Raw genomic sequence first — 26,323 nt, forward strand, 5'->3', positions numbered from 1 at the left:
TTTTGAGTTTATAACGTGGTTATATAACGAGGCCTGATTGAAATCAATTTGTCTTGTGTTTCATATAGAGGTGGTCATTTTCTTTGAACCAGCAACTATTTACACGCGCTGTCTGTCTCCATTGTACAGATATTTGTTAAATGTTATAAATTAATTGTAATTATTTTTCTTCTTACTCAAAACGAGTTACTAAAAGTCTCCACTAGATGGGGAAGTTTCATTACTTTTGGAGTTGAATTGTATTGCTCTGTTACACTCAGTGATTGTACATTAAGAATTGTGATTCATTAATTTGTCATGTAAAATTCAAAGTGTGTTATGTTTTTCATATTCTGACTGTTAAAATTTACACTATACGATCACAAAGTTAAAAAGAATTCATTGGCATATAAAAAATATTTATAAAACTGTTTTAAATAAAACAGAGCAGAGTTAACGAAGCATTGCTGTGGAGGTGGTCATTTTCTTTGAACCAGCAACTATTTACACGCGCTGTCTGTCTCCATTGTACAGTGTACAGTAAGAAGACAGCCCAAGCAAGACTGTCACACAGCCATTATTCACACATGAACTCATGTGAATCATGTTGTAGTTAAAGTTAATTCATAATTAGTGCATACCTTAACTCATCATTAATTCATAATAAAGTAATGTTTAGTTTACATATTAATACATCATTATTCATGTACTGTTATTGTAAAGTGTTACCCATTTTATTTTATTTACTTGTTTATACTAGTGGACACTTCTTTAGAAGCATTCGTTTAAACTCAATAGAGCTTCTTGCTTTGAGTATTTTCTCCATTCGTCTGGAATCTTGCCACTCTCCTCAAAAGTCTTACTGTAGTATTTTTCCAGTTGTTTCTTGAATTTGCACACAAACCACTTCCAGTGGGGCAGTTCAGAGAGATCCGAAGTGACGCTCCAGTCTGCATAAACTCCCCCTGCTTGTCTATATTCTCGGTATTTAAACCATTCGTCTGGTATATAAAAACACTGATCACTTGCCACCAAGTTGGTGCAAATATCAGCACAGAGATTCTGTGTCAAATAGTAGTTTGCTCCATTAATTCCTCTCACTCTGTGGAACTCTGCGCTGTGATCTCCAGCATGGTTGTGTATGGTGTTTGTGCAGAATACTCCGCAGAACGGACACTGAACCCAACAACATTGGCAGAAGTGATCAATCAGAAGCTCATCTGGCCTGAAAGCGTAGTCCAGATTAGACGGGAACGTCTCCGTGTTGAATTCACTGCTGATTCCATATATAACATGAGTAAGTTGTTGTCTGATCACATCTTCCACTAGGTATAAGTTCTTGACATCCTTATAGTTTATTCCACTGAGGTCTTTTTCAGAGAAGATCAACTGACCTGAGAGCTGCTGTATGAAGTTTTCCAACCACAATTCAACATCCCCACTGTTGACTTGAGCTTGTACTGTGGATTCATGTGCGGCATTCAAGATCTTCTGTTTGAGGAGTTCAATGTTCTCCATCATCTTGGGTAAAATGCTGACTCTGAACTTATCAGTGACGTACCGACTGACTTCATCTCTGATGAAATTCATGAAGTAATCTCTGGGATTATGAATGCAGTTTATGTATTTGTCAAAGTCCTCCTCTTCTGCCAGTGTCTTCAGGATGTGTTTCTCTAATTTTGATCTGTTTCCATTCAGTGATTCACAGTTTAATCTCAGTTCATCTGTCAGATCTCTGGCGGTTTTCTTGTAGACGCTCTGCTCAATGGGCTCCTTCAGTTTCTGGCAGATGATCCGACCAAATAGAGCAGATGGTTTTGCTCCATGACAGTAATTACTGAAAACACTATAGTACTCTTCTCTCTTCTTCTTCAAATATTTTGCAGGGTCATTGGCTTCTCTGAACAGCCTGAGTTGGTCAGTGATCATCTTGTTTGCCCTTTTACAGATGGAGAGAACCAAATCCCTCAAGAATTCACTCTTCAGTTTATATTTCATCAATTCTTGATGTTCTGTTACTCTTTTGTTGATGTATTCTACGACTTGCTGAATGGAGCTGATGCTGTAGCCCATCTTTGCCAAGTTAAGGGACTTGATCATTTTATCTGTCTGCTGGACAACATCTGAGACAAACGATCGGATTTGGACTTCGTCAGCATGACAAGATTTGTTTGTCTTTACATAATCTACAAAAATCTGCACCGAGAAAATATCCTTATCCTTCCTTACGGTAGGAATGTCGTAGATGTCACTCAGGATCTTTTTCACATCCTTCATTATGTCAATCTCTTTAATCGAAGGACTGTCTTTGCTGATCACCTTCACACTCTTTTCCCAAAACAAATGAAACTCCTTCTTTAGTGTTTTTTCATCGTTTGCTTTGTCTTTGAACTCCAAAGTGAGTTCTTTGCTCTTTTCGTAGAGCATGTTTTCGTGTTGTTTCCTTTCAGCATCACTCTTTTTCCTCAGGTCTCGCTGGCGAAGAATCTTATTTAATTTCTGCGTCGACTCTTTCACCGTGTTTTCCAGATGCTCTTTGGTTTTATTTTCAAACAACGTTTTCCATTTATTCAATATATATTTATCCTCATCGTTCTCAAAAAAGTCAGACATTAATTTGTCCACTTCACTCGTCTTTAGTTCTCTTTGCAGATCAGTTTCTTCAACCACATGGATCACATCATTGTCTATGTGGTTATACAGCTTGTTCTCTATTTCCATCATGGCTCTGTAAAGACTCCAGGACCACTTGGTGTATTGTGCAATCAGTTTTCTGTAGGCGGCAACCTTTTGGGATTGAAACAAACACAAGTTATCCTGTATAATCAAAGCTTAGGTCACCTAAGATTCTGTCATTAATAAGTAATCCTTGTGTTGTTCCAATCTTTTGAAACCTTCATTCATATTCAAACAAGAATTAAGTTATTATAAATCTTCTTTCAGTTCCGCAGTCTAGGCTGAAACGCAGAGGGGACAGAGCTTTCTCTGTGGCGGGTCCTCAGTCATGTAATGTAATGTAATGTGTATTTATATAGCGCATTTATTGTGTATGACCATACACCCAAAGCGCTTCACAATCATGAGGGGGGGGGGGGGGTCTCTCCACACCACCACCAGTGTGCAGCATCCACTTGGATGATGCGACGGCTGCCACAGGACAACGGTGCCAGTGCGCTCACCACACACCAGCTATTGGTGGAGTGGAGAGACAGTGATAGAGCCAATTCGGTGGAAATGGGATGATTGGGAGGCCATGATCGCAAGGGCCAATAGAGGGACTTTGGCCAGGACACCAGGGTTACACCCCTGCTCTTTCACGAGAAGTGCCATGGGATTTTTAATGACCACAGAGAGTCAGGACCTCGGTTTAACGTCTCATCTGAAAGACGGCGCCCACTGACAGTGTAGTGTCCCCTTCACTATACTGGGGCATCAGGACTCACACAGACCACAGGTTGAGCGCCCTCTGCTGGCCTCACTAACACCACTTCCAACAGCAACCTAGTGTTCCCTAGTGGTCTCCCATCCAGGTACTGACCAGGCTCAGCCCTGCTTAGCTTCAGTGAGTAACCGGTCTTGGGCTGCAGGGTGACATGGCTGTGGCCTGTGGTCATGGAACACCTTGCCCCTTAAGATTAGAATGGCTCCATCATTATCTATTTTTAAATCACTTCTTAAAACGTACCTTTTCAGCTTGGCATTTTAAGATGACTGCTACTGCTACTTTTTTACATTTTTACAGAAGTTTCTCTTGCCTTATTTCTATGTTTTTATATCCTGCCTTTTTATTTTCACCTTGTCTTAGTGAAGTTTATTCATAAACTAATTTCGAGAGGAGCACGTGATTATGATTGAACACGGCTGGTTCTGCATTAGCATGCATGATCCGCCAATCAGGCCATTCCTAACCCACTATAAAGAGCCAGGGTTTTTTCACTACAGTCATCTTCGATTTGAAGAATCCCCCCTTCCACCCCTACCTTTTTACCTTTCTATCCATAGGGCAGCACGGTGGCCCAGTGACTAGCACTGTCGCCTCACAGCAAGAACGTCACGGGTTCTAGTCCTTCAACAGGCCGGTGGTCGTTTCTGTATGTAGTTTGCATGTTCTACCCATGCTTGCGTGGGTTTTCCCCGGGTTCTCCGGTTTCCTCCCACATTCCAAAAACATGCACAACAAGTAAATTGATAAATCTAAATTTGCAATTCAGGTAATTTTATAACGCAGCATATCTTGTAATAGCATTCAATTTTTAGTCATCAGCTCTTATCAAGGGGGAGTTGTCGAGATCTACCTGAGCTCAAGGCTCCCCTCTCTTCCTCCAAACGGGAGGGAGCCCAGGGCTCAAGAACCTTCGAGCTCAGGGCTCTCTCCCGGGACAGCATGCCAAACTTGCTTATAATCAATCATCAGCTAAGTGTGAACTCTTGAATGTACAGCACTTTGGTCAGTCTTGTGACTGCTTTTAAATGTGCTCTATAAACAAATGAACTTGAACTTGATACACACTCACCTGTAGTGAATCATTGGTTTTATTATAGATTTTCTTCATCTTTTTCTCCTTGCCATAGTCCTCCCTCAACTCTAATTGTCTTCTCTTCAGCTCATCTTGATGATCAAGGAGATTCAGTTTCTCTTCTAAAGTCTTTATTCCTTTTTTCTGTTTATCTGAATCCTGGGGTTGTTCTTGTCTCTCTCTTTCTATTCTCTCTCGTTCTTTAATTTTAATCCTGAGAGTCTGATACAGTTCAACATCAGCCTGGTTTTGTATTTCTTCTAGTTTCAGTTTCTCCTGTTCTTCTTTTTCTTTCTCCTGAATATTTGTTTCTTTCTCTAAATCCTCTTTCCACGTCTCATCCAGCACCTCCAGTCCATCTTTTAATCCCCCTTGTTTTCTTGTCCTTTTTCTTTTATATGTATTTTTTTTAAATTCCTCCCAAATCTGTTCCATTTCTCTGAGCATCTCATCCTCTTCTTCTTTACTCACAATTTCATCTTCATCCAGCTCCTCTTCTATCTTCTCCTTGTGACACTCCTCATCTTTTTTCTTCCTCACTTTTTCTCTTCTGTCCAATTGACTGTCTGTTTCTGTCTCATCGTTGGTCCAAAGTTCTCGCTTTTCTTTCTTAATTTGTTTAATTTCAATCGTAAACTTCTCTCGTTCTCTTGTTATCTCTTCCTCGTGTTTCTTTATCAGTTCTTCTTTTTCTCTGTTTAGTTTATCCACTACACCCATCATCGTCGCCATTCTGTGTTTCTCTTCGTTTTGTTCCTTCATCAGTTGTACTTTTTCCCCATTCAGTTGCTCTATTCTGTCCATCAGGATCTTCATCTGTTGTTCTTGCTTTTTTCTCTCTATTTGCCTGAACATCTTACAAGAGTAGAAACTTCCTCCGTTTGCTTTTAACATGTTGTCTATCTTCTCTAGAAGATCAGCCACTTGTGTTCGGTCTTCAGTCTCATTATTGTTGAACACATGGAATCTGTGTCCACAAGCTTCAATCAGCTTCATTAGAGGAGATCCAGGTTTCGCCAAACACTGTTCAATGGTTTTGTTTCTTAAATAATCTCCTCTGGTGAAGAGCACCATGGTGTACATTAAAGAGTTTTCCCCAAATGTCTCTTGGATGATCTCCACTGATTTAGCCTCTTCTTGAGTGAATCTCTGTCCTAAATTGAGCACGATGATGAACACGTGTGGTCCAGGCAGAATCATGGAGATGCAGTTGCTGATTTCTTTCTGGATTTCTTCATTAGTGAGTTCAGTATCAAACAGTCCTGGCGTATCGATTACAGTAATGTGTCGACCATTGATTTCTCGAGTTTCGCTTTGACTCTCTTGAGTAACAGACTCTTGAGATGTTTCTGCTTTAAACACATATCTTTCTAAGATGGTATTTCCAGTTGCACTTTTACCCACTCCACTTTTTCCCAACAGGACTATCCTCAGTTCATTTTCAGTCTCCACTGGACCTGTAAAAGAAATAATGGTTTACACTTGGGTAGATGGGAGTTTAATGCCCAAGTTTTTTTTAAATCAACACATTTTTTCATCCTAAATGCTCCAGAGGTGTATTTAATGAAGTGTGTCTGATCTGTATGTTTAAATAATCTCTACTACAGGGGTGTCCAAACTCAGTCCTGAAGGGCCAGTGTCCTGAGGAGTTTAGCTCCAACCCTAATCAAACATACCTGAAGCAGCTAATCAAGCTCTTACTAGATATACTGGAAACTTCCAACAGGTGTGTTAAAGAAAGTTGGAGCTAAACTCATCAGGACAGCGGCCATCCAGGAGAGAGTTTGGACACCCCTGCTCTAGTATGTTTGTTTTGTTACCCACCTTTATTTAAGTTTATCTGTTTTACTTGTATAAAAAAGTATATTCTTCTATTCCTTCCACATTGTACTTATTCATCTTATCCCTGTACAATTCCAGTCCTTCAAGTTTAGCAGAATTTTTTATATGAACGTTTTTACCTAACCTCACATCCCCATCCCTTCTAGGCCAAAGACTTTTCCCGTAAGTTAAACAACTGCCAAGACCAGGAATCTGCAAACTTGGACCTGGTGGGCTGGTGTCCTGCGAAATCTAATCAAACACACAACCCTAATCAAACATACCTGCCTATAGCTTTTTAGAGATCTTGAAGACATTGGTTTGCATGTGCAGGTGTTTGATTAGTATTGGAGCAAAACTCTGCAGGACTCCAGCCCTCCAGGACTGAGTTTGCCCTTACCTGCCCTAGACCATATACTCTGATTTCTACTGCAGAGCAGAGGTGGCCAACCCTGTTCCTGGAGAACCACCTTCCTGTAGATTTCAGTTGCAACCTATATCAAACACACCTGCCTGTAATTATCACGTGGTGTTCAGATCCTAATTAATTGGTTCAGGTGTGTTTGACATGGGTAGCAACTGAAATCTGCAGGAAGGTGGCTCTCCAGGAACAGAAGTGGCCACCCCTGGTGCAGAGGGTAACCTTTCTGGATTGTACTCTGAAAAGTTCTTTCTTTGTGGAAGAGCCGCATCAACTGGGGTTTTAAAATTACCTCTTCTTTTAGCTCAGACAGATTTTCTAGTCATTACCTTGCGACAGTAAATTTGTCTCTAGTGAATGAAGTTTCTTCTTCATGTCTTCATAGTGGAGCAGTTTTTTCATTTGTGCCTCAAGAAACGTGTCTGTTGAGTAAACCTCTTCCCTGTTTTCTTCCAGCATCTGCTCAATGTTCTCCATCAACATGGACACCTGAGTGGTGGGACCAAAGATATGATGTCGTCCTCCAAAACTCTCAGTGACAGCCTGTGTTTCGTCATTGAGTTCAGCTGTCTGATGCTCTGAATTCTGCATGATGAGGGTTATGAGGTGTTTGTTGATTCTGGAGCTGAAAACCCTCTGAATCACCTCCATTTCTGCTTTGTCCTCATCGGTCAGTGGAGCATCGGAAATAATGAAGAGAAAAGCATGAACGCCAGGTTGACAGAGAGACACACAGTCGAGAGTCTGTCGCATCACTTCCTCCTCCGAGAGCTCAGTCTTGAACAAAGCTGGAAGCTCCAGCACATTGATCTGATGACCATAAAGATCCACGTCTGTGCTCACACTCCCTGATCTTCTGATTGTGTGCTGTGGTATCAGCTCTGAGATGGAAGATTTCAGCGAGCCGTTGCTCCCGCACACTACCACATTCAGCTTCTCACAGTCTGAAAGAGAAGAAGAAGATTATACAGAGGTCTCACTGCATGACTGTCAAAACCGTCAGTTGACTGTTGTTTTCTCACTACATGACTATCTGGGGTATCTGTGATTCTCTTAGGCCCCATTTACACTAGTGCGTTTTAGTTTGAAAACGGCATTTTAGATCAAAAACGATCTGCGTCCACACAAGCGTTTCACCTAGCGTTTCTGAACATATCTCCGTCCACACTACAGCACCAAAAATGTATATTATGTAACGATTTGCGCACTCTGGGCATGCACGTTCTAGCAAATATATGCAGCTGCTGTAGTAAAAAAGGCAGAGTTGAACGGCACAATGGCACCTAAAACAGACAATAGTGCAAACAACGGTCCCATTTCTCTGTCCATGTTGTTGTTTACAGTGAAGGCTGGTCTGTTGTCTACCGGTAGCATTAAAGCCATGTGTTATATTCATGTGATACGGGCTTGACGAATAAGGGAAGGATACGCAATGACACAAAAGCCCCAAACAGGTAGCAAATCTCAGCAGCCCCGCCTCCGTTTTCAGATGTCTCTGTTTTCCCTTATCCACACTGAGACGGAGCAGCAGCGTTTTTGAATGAAAACGGCTAATCCAGCTTTTCCAAAAAGCTCAGTTTAGCTCGAAAGCTCTGGCGTAGTGTGGACGGATGGCGTAACCATAGCAAAACTTATGCATTTCAAACTAAAACGCCTTAGTGTAAACGGGGCCTTAGTTTCTCTTCTCTTAGTAAGGTGGAGAAAACACTATACATCTCTCTTTTTACCTCAGAACTGTTAGCAACACTTTATTTTGATGGTCCATTTGAGTATTAGACTGTAATGCTTAATATCTGCTGATTTTGCTCCTTCAACGGACATTTAACTGACTATAAGAAACTTTGCAAGTAAATGTCAACTTACACTAACCATAACCCCACCCTGACTTGTATTGTAAGAATATATTTACATGTTTGCACTGAGTAGTGTGATGCACTTAGGCCCCGTTTACACCAATACATTTAGTTTTAAAACAGCATTTTTGATAAAAAAAAAAAATTCCATGTCCACACTTAGCTGATGATTGATTATAAAGCTTGTTTGGCATGCTGCCCCGGGAGAGAGCCCTGAGCTCATAAGATTCTCGAGCCCGGGGTTCCCTCCCGTTTAGACTCCCGGTGGATCTTGATAACTCCCCTGCCGTAGTAACTAATGAACAGATAGTGATTGCTCTTAAGAGATAACTACTTACTAGGAGCATGTCTATGGTGCTGATTTGGATTAGTTAATTAACTTAAGTTGCATGTTTTTGGACAGTGGGAGGAAACCAGGGAAGCCAGAGGAAACTCACATGAACACGGGGGAGAACGTGTAAACTATGCACAGGAATGTCGACTGGCTTGGTAAGGACTAGAACCAGTGACATTCTTTCTGTGAGGCTACAGTGCTAACCACTGGGCCACCGTGCCACCCATCTAAGAAAGGAGGAGGAGTAGGGGTGAAAGCGGGGATTCTTCAAAATGAAGATGGCTGTCATATGGAAATTATTATAGGGTATTTATAGTGACTTAGGAATAAATTGATTGATGAATCATAAATTGAATAATGCGGGGCCGGCTGCAAGCAATCATAAGCATGTGATCCTCTCGAAATTAGTTTATAAATAAACGTAACTTAAAACAAAAACATCCTCTACAGCATTTCTCAAGTCTCAGTGTGGCAGGGGGCGTGGCCAAGAGCCATGGGAACGGAATGAGGCCGCGCGTAAGTGGATGCACCTGTGGTGCGCATCAGCCTCGAATCCCACAGAAGCAGCTCTGGACTATTAAGAGGAGGAATGATGGCAGAGGAAGCAGAGAGAGGACCGGGCACGGGCATATTGTTTTACTTTTGCTTTCAGTTTGACGGCAGTCTCCGAGAGGAGCTGCCCTCCATTTGTTTTGGTTCAGTAGTTTTTGGTCACTGTGATTAATGATTAATAAATAATTTAAAACTGCGTCGGTTCTCTACCTCCTTTTTCCCACACAACAAACTTCATTACACTCAGTTTTTGGGGCTCGAAAACTATGCCGTAGCGTGGACAGAAGGAGTAACCATAGCTAAACGTTTTAAAAGGAAAACAGGGCCTTAATCTCATCGCACAAATATATAATGTGCTTTATATATGTGTACAGTGACAATAAAAGGTATTTTATTATATTCTATTCTAGATCAGAACGAGCATCAATTTACCTCTGATTTTAAATATTTGTCTGCAATTTCCCAAAACCTGTCAGCAAGTCAAATCAGGGTTAAATTGTTAGTGTTCATATATCGATAAAACATCAGATTTCATCATACTCGCCTCTTCTTGTGATCTGATTATCCACTGTAAAACACTGTGAAGCTTCATATTGAGCACAAATCAGGTACCGTCCATCATTGCTCTGCTCGATGTCCTCAAAGGCCTCCAGAAGATCATCAGCAGAGCTGCTTCTCTGAAGACTGAAGTGTCTGTTTGAGCACGTCTGGATGATTTTCTGCAGGATCTCATTGGGTTCAGTGGACTCTTGTGTGCTGAGCACCATGGTGTGTTGAAAAAGACGCTCAGAGAAAGAGTCCTGCAGCTTCTCCACACGCTCTTGATCTTCCGCTGAGCACTGCTGATGTTGGAGGAGCAGAACCACCACATGAGGTCCTGGATCAGACAGACTCACACACTCTCTGACCGTCTGTGTGATCTGGTCATCTGAGATGTTTGTGTGGAGCAGCTGAGGACTGTTGATGAGCGTCACGTGTCTGTCCCTCAGTCTTCCTCCGACTCTCTCCACAACACCTGGAGGAGCTTCACTGTCAAATGCTGATCGGCCCAAGATGAAGTTTCCCACCTCGCTGTTTTCTGACACGCTTTTCCCCAGAAGAACGATCCTCAGATCACTCACTGAAACATACAATACACAGTCTAAGCCTACATGATACTTCTGTAATACCAGAACTCAAAACACAATTTATTGTTTGGTATCGTTTACATCATAGCATTGCTTACCATTATTAAATGTTAAGAACTGACAATATACATTTTTGTATATAACATTTATCATTTGAAATAGATTATGTATTGAACATACTGTTAGGACGACCCCAAAATGGACTACTACACCCCACTGTAAAAGACAAAACAAAACAGAATATTAGTGGACTCTGATCTCATGTGCACAAAATGAAAATAAAAAAAATTATGCACTTTGAGTAGAAGCACTGTTTTCACATGTGTCTCTCTAAATGCAAATGAGTTGCTGTTTATAAAGAGGGTGGGACCTTTACAGCTCATGTCTTGGTCTCCAGAAACAACAAAACATCAGCATTTTGTCAGTTCAAACACCTGCTAATTATTGTATGAGCACTCAGACACAAAGTGAGCACACAGAAAGACCGCTTAGAGACAATGTCACTTATGTATCAAAACTTATCGAATGCCAGCTGTAAAATGCACAAAAGGTCATCTCAAAAGCACACGTAAGCTAGGATGTTCCCCTTCAGAATGGTAGCTAGACCAGTCACGCGTTTGGAAAGAAGTTTGCCAAGCATATCGTGAGTACACAAGCATCAACAAAAGCGCAGCCTTCCAACATCCCCCAGACCCTTACTTACCAAAATATGTGAATAAATTGATTTTTTAGGAGTGGAACAAGTTCTTTTTTCCTATCTAACTGTAGACTAGGAATTGTAAATAACTCATGAAGGAATAAAGATATGTTAAAACCATGCACATGGTTGTTTTTCTTGTGAAATTCCCAATGAGTTTAATGTGTCACATGACCCTCTTCCTATTGAAAAATAAAAAGTTGGATCCAAGATGGCCGACTTCAAAATGGCCACCATGGTCACCACCCATCTTGAAAAGTTTGCCCCCAACCCAAAAATTAAAGAAAAAAAAAAGAAAAAAAAAGAAAAGTTTGCCCCCTCACAAATACTAATGTGCCACAAACAGGAAGTTAATATCACCAGCCATTCCTATTTTATTGAGGTGTATCCATATAAATGGCCCACCCTGTATATTCCTAATGCATACAATTTCTATCTAAAACTTTTATCATCATGTTGCATGTGTAACATATATGTGTCAGTACATTTTATGTCATTTATGCTTATAAAAAAAAAGTATTCATTACATGAAATTTGACTCTTATGCATGGAAACCAGAAACAAAATATGGAAATGTAGGAATTACTCATATATTTATATATATATATATATATATATATATATATATATATATATATATATATATATATATATATATATATAAAATTCTATGTGACGTCCATATGGGGCACCTTTGTGAAATAAATTTTTTGAAACCAAATATTTTAAATTCTTACCTCTGCTTTCACTGCTGTACATATCAATATTTAATTCTTCCATCTGTCCTTCGTCTTCAGCTGATCATCCTCTTAATTCTGTCTGTTCATCCTCTAAAAGCTTCAGAAGTCCTCAACTCGTGTTAGCATTCTAGTTACCTAATTGCTGACAGCATATAGAGTCAATAGTGTACATTTGTAGTAAGAGAATCAGTGATAAACTACAGACTTAATCTCAACCAGTATTTCTGCTTTACCAAAACTGAACAGTACTGCACAGAATTGTTTCTGAGACCAAAACATTTATTATAATCAGTCACATTTAAAAAAAAAAAAACATATGGGCAATATATATGAAATGCAAAAGTTATTACCTGCTTGTCAAGGTCTCATCCGTCTTCTGTGTTACTTAATTTGTTGTCAGCATGAATCAGGAAGAAACCTATATCCGCGGGAAGAGTTGGTGACGCTAAAAAGATAAAAACCAGTTTCTGTGTATCTGATCCGATCAGGCTGCAGGAGCAGACAAACTGTAAAAAATGATTTTTTTAATCTTTGTTTTGTTTCTAGTCCTGATATATAAAAGTTCTTAAATCAAGAAATATTTTCTAGACAAGTGAAACAACTTTCAAAGTCCAAATTGAATGAGTTTTTCCTTAAATCAAGCAAAATAATCCATTAATGGGGTAAGCAAGCTAATCTTCATTTAAAGCAAAAACAAGACTATTCTTGACTACGACTATAAGTCATTTAATGTGTTCTCAGAATAGCTGTTATAACAGTAACTATCATTAAGTTAGACTTTTACTCACTCTGTATTCTGAAAGGCTAAATGTCTTGTGAGTAACTTTGAAGCTTGTACAGCCCAGTATGTTATCAAATGCACAGCCCCGTGGCTGTGGTACATACACCAATCAGCCACTTTATAAGGTACACTTGCCCAACTGTTCGTTAATGCAAATTGCTAATCAGCCAATCATATGACGGCAACTCAGTGCATTTCGGCATGTAGACATGGTCAAGACGATCTGCTGCAGGTCAAACCGAGCATCAGAATGGGAAAGAACTGTGATTTAAGAGACTTTGAACCTAATTGTTGGTGTCAGAAGGGCTGGTCTTAGTATTTCAGAAACTGCTGATCTACTGGGATTTTCACGCACCACCATCTCTAGGGTTTACAGAGAATGATCTGAAAAAGAGAAAATATCCATTGAGCGGCAGTTCTGTGGGCGTGAATGTCTTTTTGATGCCAGAGGTCAGAGGAGAATGGCCAGACTGGTTCCAGCTGATAGAACGGCAACAGTAACTCAAATAAGAGAGCGGAAGAGCATCTCTGAACACACAACACGTCCAACCTTGAGGCAGATGGGCTACAGCAGCAGAAGACCACACCGGGTGCCGCTCCTGTCAGCTAAGAACAGGAAACTGAGGCTACAATTCAAACATTGGACAATAGAAGATTCCTGCATTTGAATGGTCGGGTCAGAATATGACATAAATAACATAAAAGCATGGATCCATCCTGCCTTGTTCTGGTTCAGGCTGGTGGTGGTGGTGTAATGGTGTGGAGGATTTTTTTTGGCACACTTTGGGCCCATTAGTACTAATTGAGAATCGTGTCAAAGCCATAGCCTACCTGAGTATTGTTGCTTACAATGTATATTGCTTTATGACCACAGTGCACTCATCTTCTGATGGCTACTTCCAGCAGGATAACGCTCCATGTCATAAAGCCTGAATCATCTCAGACTGGTTGAACATGGCAATGAGTTCACTGTACTCAAATGGCCTCCACAGTCACCAGATCCCAATCCAATAAAGCGCCTTTGGGATGTGGTGGAACGGGAGATTGTCATCATGGATGTGCAGCCGACAAATCTGCAGCAACTGTGTGATGCTATCATGTCAATATGGAGCAAAATCTCTGAGGAATAGTAGTTGAACCTTGTTGAATCCACGCCACAAATGATTGAAATGAAAATCAATATCCATTGACTTCCATAACATATGTTTTGCCTATGGATGTCAATAGATTCCAGCTTCCTTCACAATATTTTTAGTTTGTACTCAAAAGAATAAAGAAACTCTAAAACAGGGGTGGCCAACCCTGTTCCTGGAGAGCCACCTTCCTGCAGATTTCAGTTGCTACCCATATCAAACACACCTGAACCATTTAAGTCCTTAATTAATTAGGACCTGATCACCACGTGATAATTACAGGCAGGTGTGTTTAATATGGGCTGCAACTGAAATCTGCAGGAAGGTAGATCTCTAGGAACAGGATTGGCCACCCCTGCTCTAAAAGATGTATGCTTGAGTGTGAGTTAATAATGAGTACATTTGGGTTTTTGGTTGAACTTTCCCTTTAGGATTTCTGTTTAATTTTTTCCTTCCCCCTTTTACACTGTGTTGCACCTTTTCTGTTTTCTTCTCTAGTTAAAATATTTTTTTTCTGCCAGCGTCATGCTTTGCGTGTAAACTCTTTAACGCATGAAAGGATGCACAATGTAGGCATCTGCAGTATGAAAACTATGTCATACTTTTATTACTGTTGATAGGAAGGAGGAAGTGTAACAGATAAAGAGACAAAAAACTGTTATCTCGGTAAGTGCCGCTCATGTCTCCAGACACGACGACCAGCTTAGGGGGTTTTATGACTGAAAAATGAGATGAATGTGACCATTTTGATCAAGATTTGATAATGACAAACCCTGGAAAGCCCCTCAGACAGTTAGAAAGCAACATGCACACCTTGTTCTTAAGGCTCTGGTGTGCTGGTGGGCAAAGGAATCTTCCACCGAACGCCAAGTCACGAGTGATTTCTCTTTGTTTAGCTAAAAAGCCAGATAATTGTTGTGCAATGAGGTTGTTACCAACCAATGAATTCAAATTTTGAAGACTTCAGCTGAAACCTTGATCATAACCTGTCCTTAATTACCAAGTGCTCTTTCAGATCCTACTTAGTTGGTTAAAGGCTGGCTCACACTGTGCCACTTGTTTATAATCCTGAATGATTGTAGCATGTCAGACTGCACAAACATGGCTCCTATGTCACACTGTAAGATCTCAGCTGTCAAAAAGTCAGACTGAACGACAATGAAAACGCGCCAAACACGGAAGAAAACTTTCCCGTAGTTTTATGTCATCCATCAGTGACTATCTTTCACTATCTAGTGTTTTGAAATGATTCCTCACAGTAAACATAAACAATCTGTAGCGACAATTTTGCACATGACACACCTCAATAATAAAACCAGGAAAAGAGAAAAACTGTTTTGACATGTCCCCCTCTGTCATTTGAATTGTCACATGGATGGCATCAAGAAATTCAGAGCTCCGATTGGTTCTTGGATTGACGCTGTTGTCACACTACAGGAAAGTGTCTGAAATCTTCTGACAGTGCCAGAACTTCATCAGAGGAAAAATCTGATCACAATGGGCACTAAGCGGCTGTCTGTGAGCATGTCACTCCTCTTCTTCTTTGACCTTTGTCCCATATGGTTGCGGGGTCGGCTCTTTTTGGAAGAAGTTCCATATGATAACAACTTTTTTTTTTTTTTACATCTTCCAGCCGGCCTGTCACACTCATACACTACGAACAATTTAGCCTACCCAATTCACCTGTACCGCATGTCTTTGGACTGTGTGGGAAACCGGAGCACCCGGAGGAAACCCACGCGAACGCAGGGAGAACATGCAAACTCCACACAAAAACGCCAACTGAGCCGAGGTTCGAACCAGTGACCCAGCGACCTTCTTGCTGTGAGGCGACAGCACTACCTACTGCGCCACTGTTTCGCCTCTGTGAGCATGTCACTGATCAAAGATTTTAGCCTAGGATTTTAGGAATCTTTTAAGATTTCTCAAACTTGTCTCAGATGACAGAATAATGGCTGAAATGTCGCAGTGTGAGCAGGGCTTTATTTGCTTTTGATCAAGGTTGGAGCTGAACTCTGCAGAAAGGTAAATCTCCAGGAACAGGATTGGACACATCTGCTTAAGAGGAATTGGTTTTTATAGTTATGCATTTGTGTTCTGTGCGTATGCTTTTGCAAAAAGATGTCTCAAGCACTGATACAGCCCACATAGCAAAATTTCTCTGGCCCAGCTCTGGCCCACACAATCAGGTTTTGCTTGGCCCACATGCCGCAGTGAATTACGGTACATGACTGGACCAAATCTGGCTTCCAGACAAGGGCCAAACACGAACCATATCTGGGCCAAGTCTCAGCCAAGTTAATAACTCATAACTGGGCCTGAACTGGGCCAGATAGGTTGGTGTGTCACGATTGCAATGAAATTGATAAACCCATGGAGTGATGCGCTTTAGGCACACTATGCGCACGCTTTTTCTCAAAGTGACCTGATTGGTAGAATTTTTTTTGCTTTACTCAAAAATGATTTTAGTGTATTTTAAATGTGTCAAGTCAAGACTGGCCAAACTCACATGGCCCACTTATCAAAATTTTAAATCTGGGCCAAATACTACGTTTTTCATCTGGCCCAAATCTTGTGTGCCGCCTTAAAAACGGTGTCATCTCTGCCAAACCCGGGCCATGTTTGGCCCACATGCTGTATGCCAGTGCCGGATGAATGTCTGCTGTGCCAGCTTTTTGCCAAATATGGGCCAGAATTCTTTGCTACTAGGGAGTCTTTCCTTTCTTTTGTTGTATTAAGTCTGTTGTCATTAAAAAAATTAAATTTAGTAAATATTTCACCTGTACGTTTGGATCTTCCTCTGGTTTCCATTGACCACTGATAAATAGGGGACTAAGCCGACAGAAAATTAATGATTAAATTAAAATTATCCAGTTAGAAATGCCACAGCAAATGCATTTTAAAGTAACGGAACAATATGGATTTATTATATATTATTTATAAATATATATATATATATATATATATATATATATATATATATATATATATATATATATATCACTATTTTCATTAATTACACTCTTTTCTAAAAATTATGTTGTAATAAATTAAAGTACATGATGCAGACTTGTTATTCCCTGACAGTTTTAGGAGTTAGTGCCAATGGAGACTTCATTGTGGCTTTACTGACCTCTAGAGGGTGAAAACATGCAGCTGACTCAAAATTGAAGTTTTACCTGTTATTTATCTTTACGTTCTGTCTACTGTGGTGTATATAAGATAATAATTAAAACATAATTAAAAATTAGATTAAAGTGTCTGGAAAACAAAATAAAAGTAATTGTGGAACAGAGTAAGACCTACTGTGTACTGTGATGTTAGTCATTAGCTAAAATACCACCAGGGGAAATTTTTACACCTTCCATTTATTACACATGACTTAATGGGATATTTTATTGTTTTTGCTACGTGGTGTTTTATTAACAAAAATATAGTATGATTTGAAAAACTTAAAACATTAACAATTATCCATTGTAAGGACAGAGTCTTGGACATGAACTTCAAATCACATAGACTCAGATAACAGCAGATTATTGAGGCCTTAATGGAGAACAAAGAGATGTCAAATGCCAAAAACCAGCCAATAAACAAACAGAAGAACACATCATGACAAGACAAAAAACACTGCATTTTGTAAGCCTCTCAAATATTTGAATAATAGTTCCATTCAGAAAGGGCTCATTCCTATGCCCTGATTCCAGTGAGGGTCCCTCAGAATCACATGTGTCAAACACAGACCAGAGCTCTACATGGTTTAGCTTGAACCATAATTGAACACACCGGATCAAGTAATTGTAACATGACAATGTTTAAAGGACAAAAAAAATAACACAACCCAGACATGCATAAAACAATGATAAATCTAATATATACAGAAATAACAAAACTTGTGTGCTTAAAAGATAAGATATTTCAGGGTTGTTCAATTGGCGGCCTGTGGGCCGAACTCAGCCCACGAGGCAATTTGTTCCAGCCCTCCAAACAGTGTGACCAAGACATCAAAAATAAATTTAGTTCAGTCGAAAAACGGCCGCAATAGTTATGCACCTGTGACATGCATCTGTTTAACACAGCATGAGCTGCAGTTGAAAGCTGCGCAGAGCATGAGTCACCATAAGCAACTGGTGCGTGCAACCGAAAACATAGGGATGCAACAATTAGCCGATTTCACTAATACCCGCGCTTTAATTCATCACAGTTAATTACACGTAAAGCCGCATTTCTGTTGCAAGGAACAAAACCAAACTGCTGCAATTAAACAAAGTTTTGCCAAGTTGCCAACTGTGTGCTAGTTTAAAGTTCCAATTAAGTACACCGAGGGTTATACACGCACACCGGATTAACTATAGCAGCGGCCGTTCCCACTACACATCTTTTCCACTTGCAAGTTTGTTGTTTCCAATGTAAGAATATATGACATATATGAATATGCGCGCACAAGCGAAGCAACGCGCTTGCGTCTTTCCAGGCGCACGCAGTAAAAAACATCTCACGGTGAGAGTTGTGCGTGCCTTTCAGTGCAATGTTAACAAACGATATGTTAGACGAGTTATTATTAAAATGATATGCATGAACGCAGATGACAACAACAGTTAATCTAAATAGCTACAGTACTTACCTAATATAAAACGTGATAACCGTGAAATCACCATAATTCTTCAGAATATATATTCATACAACCAAAATCTATAATCGTTGCATCCCTAATTGTTATGCAGCTCAAAAAAATAAAATAGGAATGTGTCTGAATGTAGAAGAAGCCTACTCCAGCAATGCACTGCTTTTTTGTGCTCTGAAATACAACATTTGAATGTTAGTAAAAAAATAAATAAATAAAACATTTTGTACAATGCACTGGTAATATGTCATTTCAAAATACAATACATTAACATTTTAATGTAGAAAATACAATATGGGTGTCTTAAGGAGAAATACAGCATATGGGCTCTTATATGCAGTTGTGTTATCACTAATATAGCAAGTCATATCTCTCCGGCCCTTCGTTCGGGATGCTTTTCATCAACAGGCCCCCATGACAAACTAATAGCCCAGAGATATGTAAATGGCCCACTGATCTATATTATTCTACATTCTATACAGACCAGTGGAATGGCCTCTGAACCAATTTGTTGGGGTCTGTCTACCGTAGTTTATTCTGTCCCATCATGCCTTCATTTTGTCAATTTCTCATTTCTCTTTCAGTTAATGCTGCAAATTAGTGTGCCTCAGGTTTAATCAGTTTAAAGATTTCAGCGCAGGACTTGGAAGAAACTCAGAAACTTCCTCAGAAAGGAAAAAAAAATTTCCTTAGTCCCTTCCTCAACCAAAATTCTTGAGCCCATATTCCCCAAATGAGGCTGGGAGAGATCCCTGAGCTCAGAATATCTTTAAGCCTGGGGCTCCCTCCCATTTCCAAGGTGAGAGGGGAGTTTGAGCTCAGGTAGATCTTCCCCTTCTGAAGTAGCTAATGAACAGATAGTGATTGCTCTTAGGAGATAACTACTGACTTAGAGCATGTCTACGGTGCTGATTTGTATTAGTCAATTAACTAAAGTTCTATGTTTTTGGCCGGGGGGAGGAAACCGGGAAATCCGGGGTAAACCCACGTGACCACGGGGATGGGTTTGCATCCATTGACTTGAAGGATGCCCAGTCCTTCCTCGCTGCAAACAGTATCTCCAGTTTGCAGTTAAGGGTCAGGCATGAAAGTATGAGCCTTTGTACGCTACCTGTGCCCTGTCCCCTCGTTCGTAGGTGGGAACCTCAATTACTCATTAATTTTCTCTTTGACTAATTGAAGTTTCACAAACTAATTTCGAGAGGAGCACGTGATATGATTGACTGCAGCTGGCCACTCATCTACACTCATTAGCTAGCCAATCAGATTGATCCAAACTCACTATAAGTAACCTAGCTAAGAACTACTCCCTTATCTTCGATTCCCGAAGAAACCCCCCATCCACCCCTTCTCCTCCTTTCCTCTTTTGCCGGGGGGAGCTCTCGAGAACACCTGATCTCGTACTCCCCTCACATGCTCTATGGACCTGGCGGGAGCCCTGGGCTCAACTATCTCCGAGCTCAGGGTTCTCTCCCGGGACAGCATGCCAAACCTGCTAACTTGCTAACAAGTTGTCAAATGGTAGTCCCTTTATTAATCAAGGGTCGCCACAGCGAAATGAATCGCCAACTTATCCAGCACATATTTTATGCAGTGGATGCTCTTTCAGCCGCAACCCAACACTGGGAAACACCCACACACTCTTGCACACACCCACATACAGTACGGCCAATCTAGTTGTAATTTACCTGTACCACATGTGTTTGGACTGTGGGGGAAACTCGAGCCAACACAGGGAGAACATGCAAACTCCACACAGAAATGCCAACTGACCCAGCCGGAGCTCGAACCAGTGAGCTTCTTGCTCTGAGGCAATTGTGCTACCCACTGGGCCACCATGTTGCTCTTTTCCTCAATTATCTCAATGCTTAATTGTGACTATGACACCCATATGTTGCTATGCATTCAGTCCCTAGTTGGACTTTGCCTTTCTAATTTACAGAATATCCTTACAACAAGTGCCCTGGCATGTTTTTGTGTCAACAGATGTATGGGCTAGGGCACCGTATGCAATACGCATGCAACTTTGTGTTCGTTACTGCACCCAACTGCATTGAAATATAAATAGCTGGGAGCTGTTGGCTGTGTTTCTGACTTTGCACCAACTTTGGCCACTTTTTTGCAAGGGTGTTGCTCAAGATGGACAACATGTCTTTGTTAGCATACATCAACCACTCGGGTGGTGTATGTTAATGTTGCATTTCACTACTGCCTTAGCATCTGCTCCTATGGAGTCACACACATCTCACAATGCTACATTATATTCACAAGCTCCTTGCTCAGGACTTCGCCTTGAAAGGGAAGTCTATCTGCTGAGTAGTGCTCCTCTTAATTAAAAGACCACATAACTTCCCCAATTAGTGTTTTGTTCCCTCAAGATAAGTTAGAGCAGAACCATGATGAAGTAGATAGTTGATGACCGTATACTAAGGATGCATGACCTGATCCTCTGGTTCCTGGGTGGTGCCACAAGGTTAATTTTACACTGTTCACCTATCATGCCCTATTAGGACCTACATAGTCTTGTGGGGTCTTTAAACCCGGAAACACTGTAAATTTCCAAATTGAGCTGCTAAAATCAGGTGCCTTCCATCATTGCTCTGCTCAGTGTCCTCACAGGTCTGCAGAAGATCCTCAGGAGAGCTGCTTCTCAGAAGACCGAAGTGTCTGTTTGAGCATGTCTGGATGATCTCCTGCAGGATCTCATTAGGTTCAGTGGACTCTTGTGTGCTGAGCACCATGGTGTGTTGAAAAAGACGCTCAGAGAAAGAGTCCTGCAGCTTCTCCACGCGCTCTTGATCTTCTGCTGAACACTGCTGATGTTGGAGGAGCAGAACCACCACATGAGGTCCTGGATCAGACAGACTCACGCACTCTCTGACTGTCTGTGTGATCTGATCATCTGAGATGTTTGTGTGGAGCAGCTGAGGACTGTTGATGAGCGTCACGTGTCTGTCCTTCAGTCTTCCTCCCACTCTCTCCACAACACCTGGAGGAGCTTCACTGTCAAACGCTGATCGGCCCAAGATGAAGTTTCCCACTTCGCTGTTTGAAGAACGATCCTCACTGCAAAGAGCGAAATACGTGATTTTATATTGACAGTTGTACACAAACATGCACAAGAAGAAAAAAATAAAATGTAATTTTAATGACAACACAAAAAAAGTAAAACTATGGGAAAGAGATGGCAATTAAAATGTTCATGTTCTTCTTTTTTTAAACAGAATAACCTTCCCAACTTCACCACACACACTTCATAATTCCACGTGTTTGTTCATCTTTATAAAAACTTACTTGAAGGAGGTTCGTTAATGCTCCATTTTCTCCTGGGAGAAAGATTATGTAAAACAGCCACTGTGTGAAACAAAAGACTCTCATCAGGCTTTTCAGTTTGAAAGAATGAAAATAATGATATGCATTTGTTTTTATTGCAAACAATGTCTTTCTTAACAAAAGAGCCGATACAAATTCCAAAAGGTACAGAAGCATTGATAAAGATCAGACCTCTTGTCCAACGTGTATTTCAGGGGGTTTACTTTTTTCTCTCCCTCTATCTCTCTCCATATATGTATATTTTTTTACATTTAAGCTGTTTAAATAATACAATTAATAGTTTATCATTTCATACTTTTATTTTCCAACAAATTCAGTTCTAAAGTTAACAAAATATACAGTTTAATTTTCCATTCAAGTGTTCCATGAATTAACATTAACTGCACAATATTGCAATATAATATAGCAAAGCTCTCCTACATTTTTTAATAATCCATTTTATTTTCCATTGTTGGTATAATATTGCAAAGGATAGATATGACTAGAAATTTAGTTTAACACACTCTCAGAAATAAAGGTATGAGAGCTGTCACTGGGACAGTACCTTTTCAAAAGGTACATATCTGTACCTAAAGAGTTCTTAGTGGTACCTCAAAGGTACATATCAATACCCAAATGCACCTAAAATGTAGCTTTGAGGTACCAATATGCACTCGTAAGGTACACATATGTACCTTTTTAAAAAGTACTTCCCCAGTTACAGCTCTCGTATCCTTATTCTTGAAAGTGCATTATCATACTGATGTTTCTTTTTAGACTTAGTTAACTAGTTTTATCTTTTTATCTAAGGGATATTTAGGCAGTTTTTAATCGGGAATTAGCATAGGTACTGTTCATAATATTTATGTGGATTTAATGGCTGTCTGGGACGGTCGTCAAATGGTTCAGATCTTACCTTGAAGGGAGAGGTTACTATGTCAGTATAGGTGACCATAGGTCAAGGTGGACACCCATGACATGTGGAGTCGTACAAAAAAAAAAAGTCTTCTACCACAGCTATGCTGATGATCTACATAGCCTTACTGTCTAATGACTACAGCCCTATTGAGACCCTCTGCAAATGCGTTGATGACATTAACAGCTGGATGTGCCAAAACTTTCTGCAGTTAAACAAAGAGAAAACTGAAGTCATTGATGAGATGAGGTTCTCAAGGTGAATGCGTACCTTGGCTCTAGGAGTCAAACAACAAAAAATAAGGTCAAGAATCTTGGTGTGACTCTGGAGTCAGATCTGAGTTTCAACAGTCATGTCAAAGCAGTCAGTAAATCAGCACACTATCATCTCAAAAACATAGCAAGTTAGATGCTTTATTTCCATTGAGGACCTAGAGAAACTCGCCTTGTGTGTAGTCATGTGTTATAGTCATCTATGTTGTGTTCACATTTATATAAAGCACCTAGTCTTAATTTAATTAGTAATTAATTTGTCTATATTTTCACCTGTGCTTTCGGAGCTGGTCATGTTGATATTTTTTACCCTCTGGCATCTGTTTAAGGCTTTATTTGATCCATCTTTTCTGACTTCTGACTCCTGTAAAATGTTGTGAAAAACATGCCATTAAATTCACATAAACATTATGAACAGTACTCATGCTAATTCATAGCATGCAGAACTTAAGTAAACAAAACCAAATGAAGAACCCAAATGAAGTAAGCAATGACCCCTATAATGGCCAAGTCGAACTGAAATCTTTTTTAATTAAGCACCAACGGCAAAACCTCTATAATGCTAATAAGAATTGTAGCACACATCTGAAAAAAGTCAAATTGCTAAATTGTTTAACCCTCCGCTGAGATATTGAGGAATTACAGTGTTTTATTTCAGTTAACCTAATGCTTCAAATCTAATCTAACCTGCTTCAAAGGAATGTTTGACCATGTTCTGTTGCTTTTCTTTCATTCTAATTCTTATTGTTAACATTTGCTGCTTACAACACAGTTAATACCCTAGTTATTTAATTATATATTGTCTGTAATCCAAATCTGGGTCATTCAGGGGCGTTTGTTTATATATTTCAAAAGACAGAAGCTGGTTGTGTTGAACAGAACTGGACCAGACATATGACTGGTGTAGGATAAAGATTAGTCATGTCCATTTCTTTAAATACATGAATTAAAATACAATTTGACTTAATTTTTTGTCAGAATACAAGCAAAAAAAATATATAAATGCTTTTGAATTTGGAGATTTTTGACTTTCTGTTACACATGACACCACATGAACATGAACATTTGTTCTGTTTATGTAACACAAATATGTAAAGTATAAAATGAGTTATTTATATGTTCGTTTTTGTAAGCACCACGACATTTAATTGCACTACATAAGAAGTCAACTAGACTAAACTGAACATTTCTTATCAGATGTATCTGCTTTATGCAACACTGAGCACACTGTATTGTACACTATCGCCTGTTTCCTAATGCCATAGTGTATTTTACCTATAATAGTAGTATTTATAGAGAAAAGCGGTACCTGTATTTAGGAGGATTCATCATTTCTTTTCCCGTTTCAAAGTTTCTTTCCTCGTTTTCAGTCAGAAAGCAGGAAGACATTCATGGGCGGAGGAGCGTTAAAAGACAAAAACAAAACTGAACAGGCTGAAACATGTTTAGGCTTTAGTTGCTCTTCAGGTTTTCAGTTGTTTCAGCCCTAGTCATTGCTCCCGTATCCAAATACATAAACTAAAAACAAATAGTAAATGATTATAGTGATTATTTAATATGCTGTGGTAGCACCACAAAAAGCATCTACATTTCTACAGCATTGACGTCTATGTGATATTATGACAGAATTATGAGGTCTCCATAATCCTCAACCAGGCCAAATCCTGAGCAGATGCTGTGTTGGTTATGTAGGAGTGGAGAGCATAATCCTGTGGAACAATCTGACATCTGCCAGGGATTTACTCACACCTGCAGCTTCTCCACGATAGATGTCCAGCATTCTCCAGCCTCCATTGCCTAGACTGCAGCTCTGCAAAGGAAGTTTGACCAGAAGAGAAATGGTCGTGCCCAACTGAGCCTGGTTTCTCTCTAGTTTTTTTTCCTTCACTTTTGTCAATTGGTGAAGTTTGTTCCTTGCTACTGTTGTCACTGGCTTGCTTGTTTTGGGACTTGGAACTATTTTGATTGACGTAAAAGGGATAATTCCCTCTCTCAAGTGTTTTTAAACCTTTATGAGTTTCTTTCTTTGGTTGAACACAAATTAAAAGATGTTGAAGATTGCACTAGTGATGTGTCGTAAACGAATGATTTGTTGATTTTGAATGAATCTTCAACATGACTCGGGAACTACAAGTCATCTCAGGGAGTGATTCGTTCATCCGCGCGTGCGCACATTTGTGCAGGTGGTATCTTCATTACAAGTCTTTTGATTCGTTCATCGCGGAAAGGCAGAAGCCAAACATTTGCGTTTAGAGCCGGAAAAAGAATTGATTCGTTCATCTCTCAAGTCCCCTATCGAGCCTGAGTCATTCGTTCATCATGGGCCAATCATACAGTATGTGTTAAAAGCCGGAAAAAGAATTGAACCGTTCATCTCTCGAGTCCTCGGGTTTGAGTCATTCTGTAACGTGATGAACGAAAGACTCAAGAATTAAAATACTCGAAAGGTGAACTAATTATCATGGCTCCTATTGACTCAGACTGTGTACATTTGGTTAAGATTATGGGCCCTATCATACACACGGCGCAGTGTGGCGCAAGACTCGGCGCAATAGTCTTTTGGTAGTTTCAGCTTGGCGCAAGAGTCGTTTTGAGGCGTTTCGCTACGCTGTTTACATAGCAAATGCACTATCGCTCATTTTTGCGCCCATAGGCGTTCTGGTCTAAAAAGGAAGGCGTTCTGAGGCGCACTGCTGGCGCGTTGCTATTTTGAGAAACTAAAATAGATTTTTCATTAGACCAAAACTAACCCGGTCTAAACTCCAGCACAGAGTTGCGCCTTGATTACACACTGCTTAATACACACAAGAGAGCAATAGGCAAATATCTTTACATATGAAAACATTTAAATATTAAGGATATATATATATAGGATATAATAAGAATAGATATAGAATATAAATATAAAGGATTAAAATATTACAAAACATATTATTTTCTAGCCTACATAAATATGAAAAACCATTGCTTTTATGTCTTCTTCATCTCGGGAGGCTTTTTCAGTTCATTCATAACAATTAGCTTTTGTATAATGTTATTATTATTAGCAGTATTATTTATTATATCCATATTTATATTTGTTTTATTAAAAACAAGCTTAGATTTGTCCACCTGTCAGGTTTTAGACCATATGGGGCACAGCATGTGTTTTAGGATATAACTCAGGTTTTTGAGCACACTTTGTTATTATTGTTCATTTATTCGTTTGCTGGAAATTAGAACTGAATTTAGAAATAGTTTTGAAACA

The 26,323-nt window shown here is 39.8% G+C and overlaps 4 protein-coding genes across 4 annotated transcripts in view; all 4 read right to left on the reverse strand.

Annotated features, from left to right (window-relative positions):
- The window catches only part of LOC147845451 (uncharacterized), a 140,632-nt gene that overhangs the window by 102,464 nt on the left and 11,845 nt on the right, over nucleotides 1–26,323 (reverse strand). The gene's annotated exons all lie outside the window — the stretch shown is intronic.
- On the reverse strand, nucleotides 636–10,593 carry LOC141381084 (interferon-induced very large GTPase 1). The gene is made up of 4 exons (XM_087243518.1): nucleotides 10,057–10,593; nucleotides 7,068–7,682; nucleotides 4,494–5,953; nucleotides 636–2,766 (listed from the first exon to the last, which is right to left on the reverse strand). Exons 1-4 carry the CDS (start codon nucleotides 10,067–10,069, stop codon nucleotides 751–753), a joined length of 4,104 nt encoding a protein of 1,367 aa, XP_087099644.1. The 5' UTR covers nucleotides 10,070–10,593; the 3' UTR covers nucleotides 636–750.
- On the reverse strand, nucleotides 9,987–12,171 carry LOC147845455 (GTPase IMAP family member 2-like). Its single transcript, XM_087243871.1, has 3 exons — nucleotides 12,039–12,171; nucleotides 10,785–10,820; nucleotides 9,987–10,597 (listed from the first exon to the last, which is right to left on the reverse strand). Exons 1-3 carry the CDS (start codon nucleotides 12,079–12,081, stop codon nucleotides 10,002–10,004), a joined length of 675 nt encoding a protein of 224 aa, XP_087099997.1. The 5' UTR covers nucleotides 12,082–12,171; the 3' UTR covers nucleotides 9,987–10,001.
- Nucleotides 20,975–21,692, reverse strand: LOC147845456 (GTPase IMAP family member 5). The gene has a single exon (XM_087245479.1). It carries the CDS (start codon nucleotides 21,690–21,692, stop codon nucleotides 21,111–21,113), a length of 582 nt encoding a protein of 193 aa, XP_087101605.1. The 3' UTR covers nucleotides 20,975–21,110.

This window comes from Danio rerio, chromosome 3 (genome assembly GCF_052040795.2).
Source record: "Danio rerio strain M-AB ecotype USA chromosome 3, GRCz13ab, whole genome shotgun sequence".
In the NCBI taxonomy this organism is placed as follows: Eukaryota; Metazoa; Chordata; class Actinopteri; order Cypriniformes; family Danionidae; genus Danio; species Danio rerio.

Coding starts and splice junctions, on each gene's coding strand:
- LOC147845456 (XM_087245479.1), bottom strand. CDS start 21,692: ATGTTTGTGTACAACTGTCAATATAAAATCACGTATTTCGCTCTTTGC.
- LOC141381084 (XM_087243518.1), bottom strand. Junction 5,954..7,067: donor GACAAATTTACTGTCGCAAG/GTAATGACTAGA, acceptor TTTCTTTTACAG/GTCCAGTGGAGACTGAAAAT. Junction 2,767..4,493: donor AAACCAATGATTCACTACAG/GTGAGTGTGTAT, acceptor CAATCCCAAAAG/GTTGCCGCCTACAGAAAACT.
- LOC147845455 (XM_087243871.1), bottom strand. CDS start 12,081: ATGGAAGAATTAAATATTGATATGTACAGCAGTGAAAGCAGAG. Junction 10,821..12,038: donor GTACAGCAGTGAAAGCAGAG/GTAAGAATTTAA, acceptor TGTCTTTTACAG/TGGGGTGTAGTAGTCCATTT. Junction 10,598..10,784: donor ATTTTGGGGTCGTCCTAACA/GTATGTTCAATA, acceptor TGTATGTTTCAG/TGAGTGATCTGAGGATCGTT.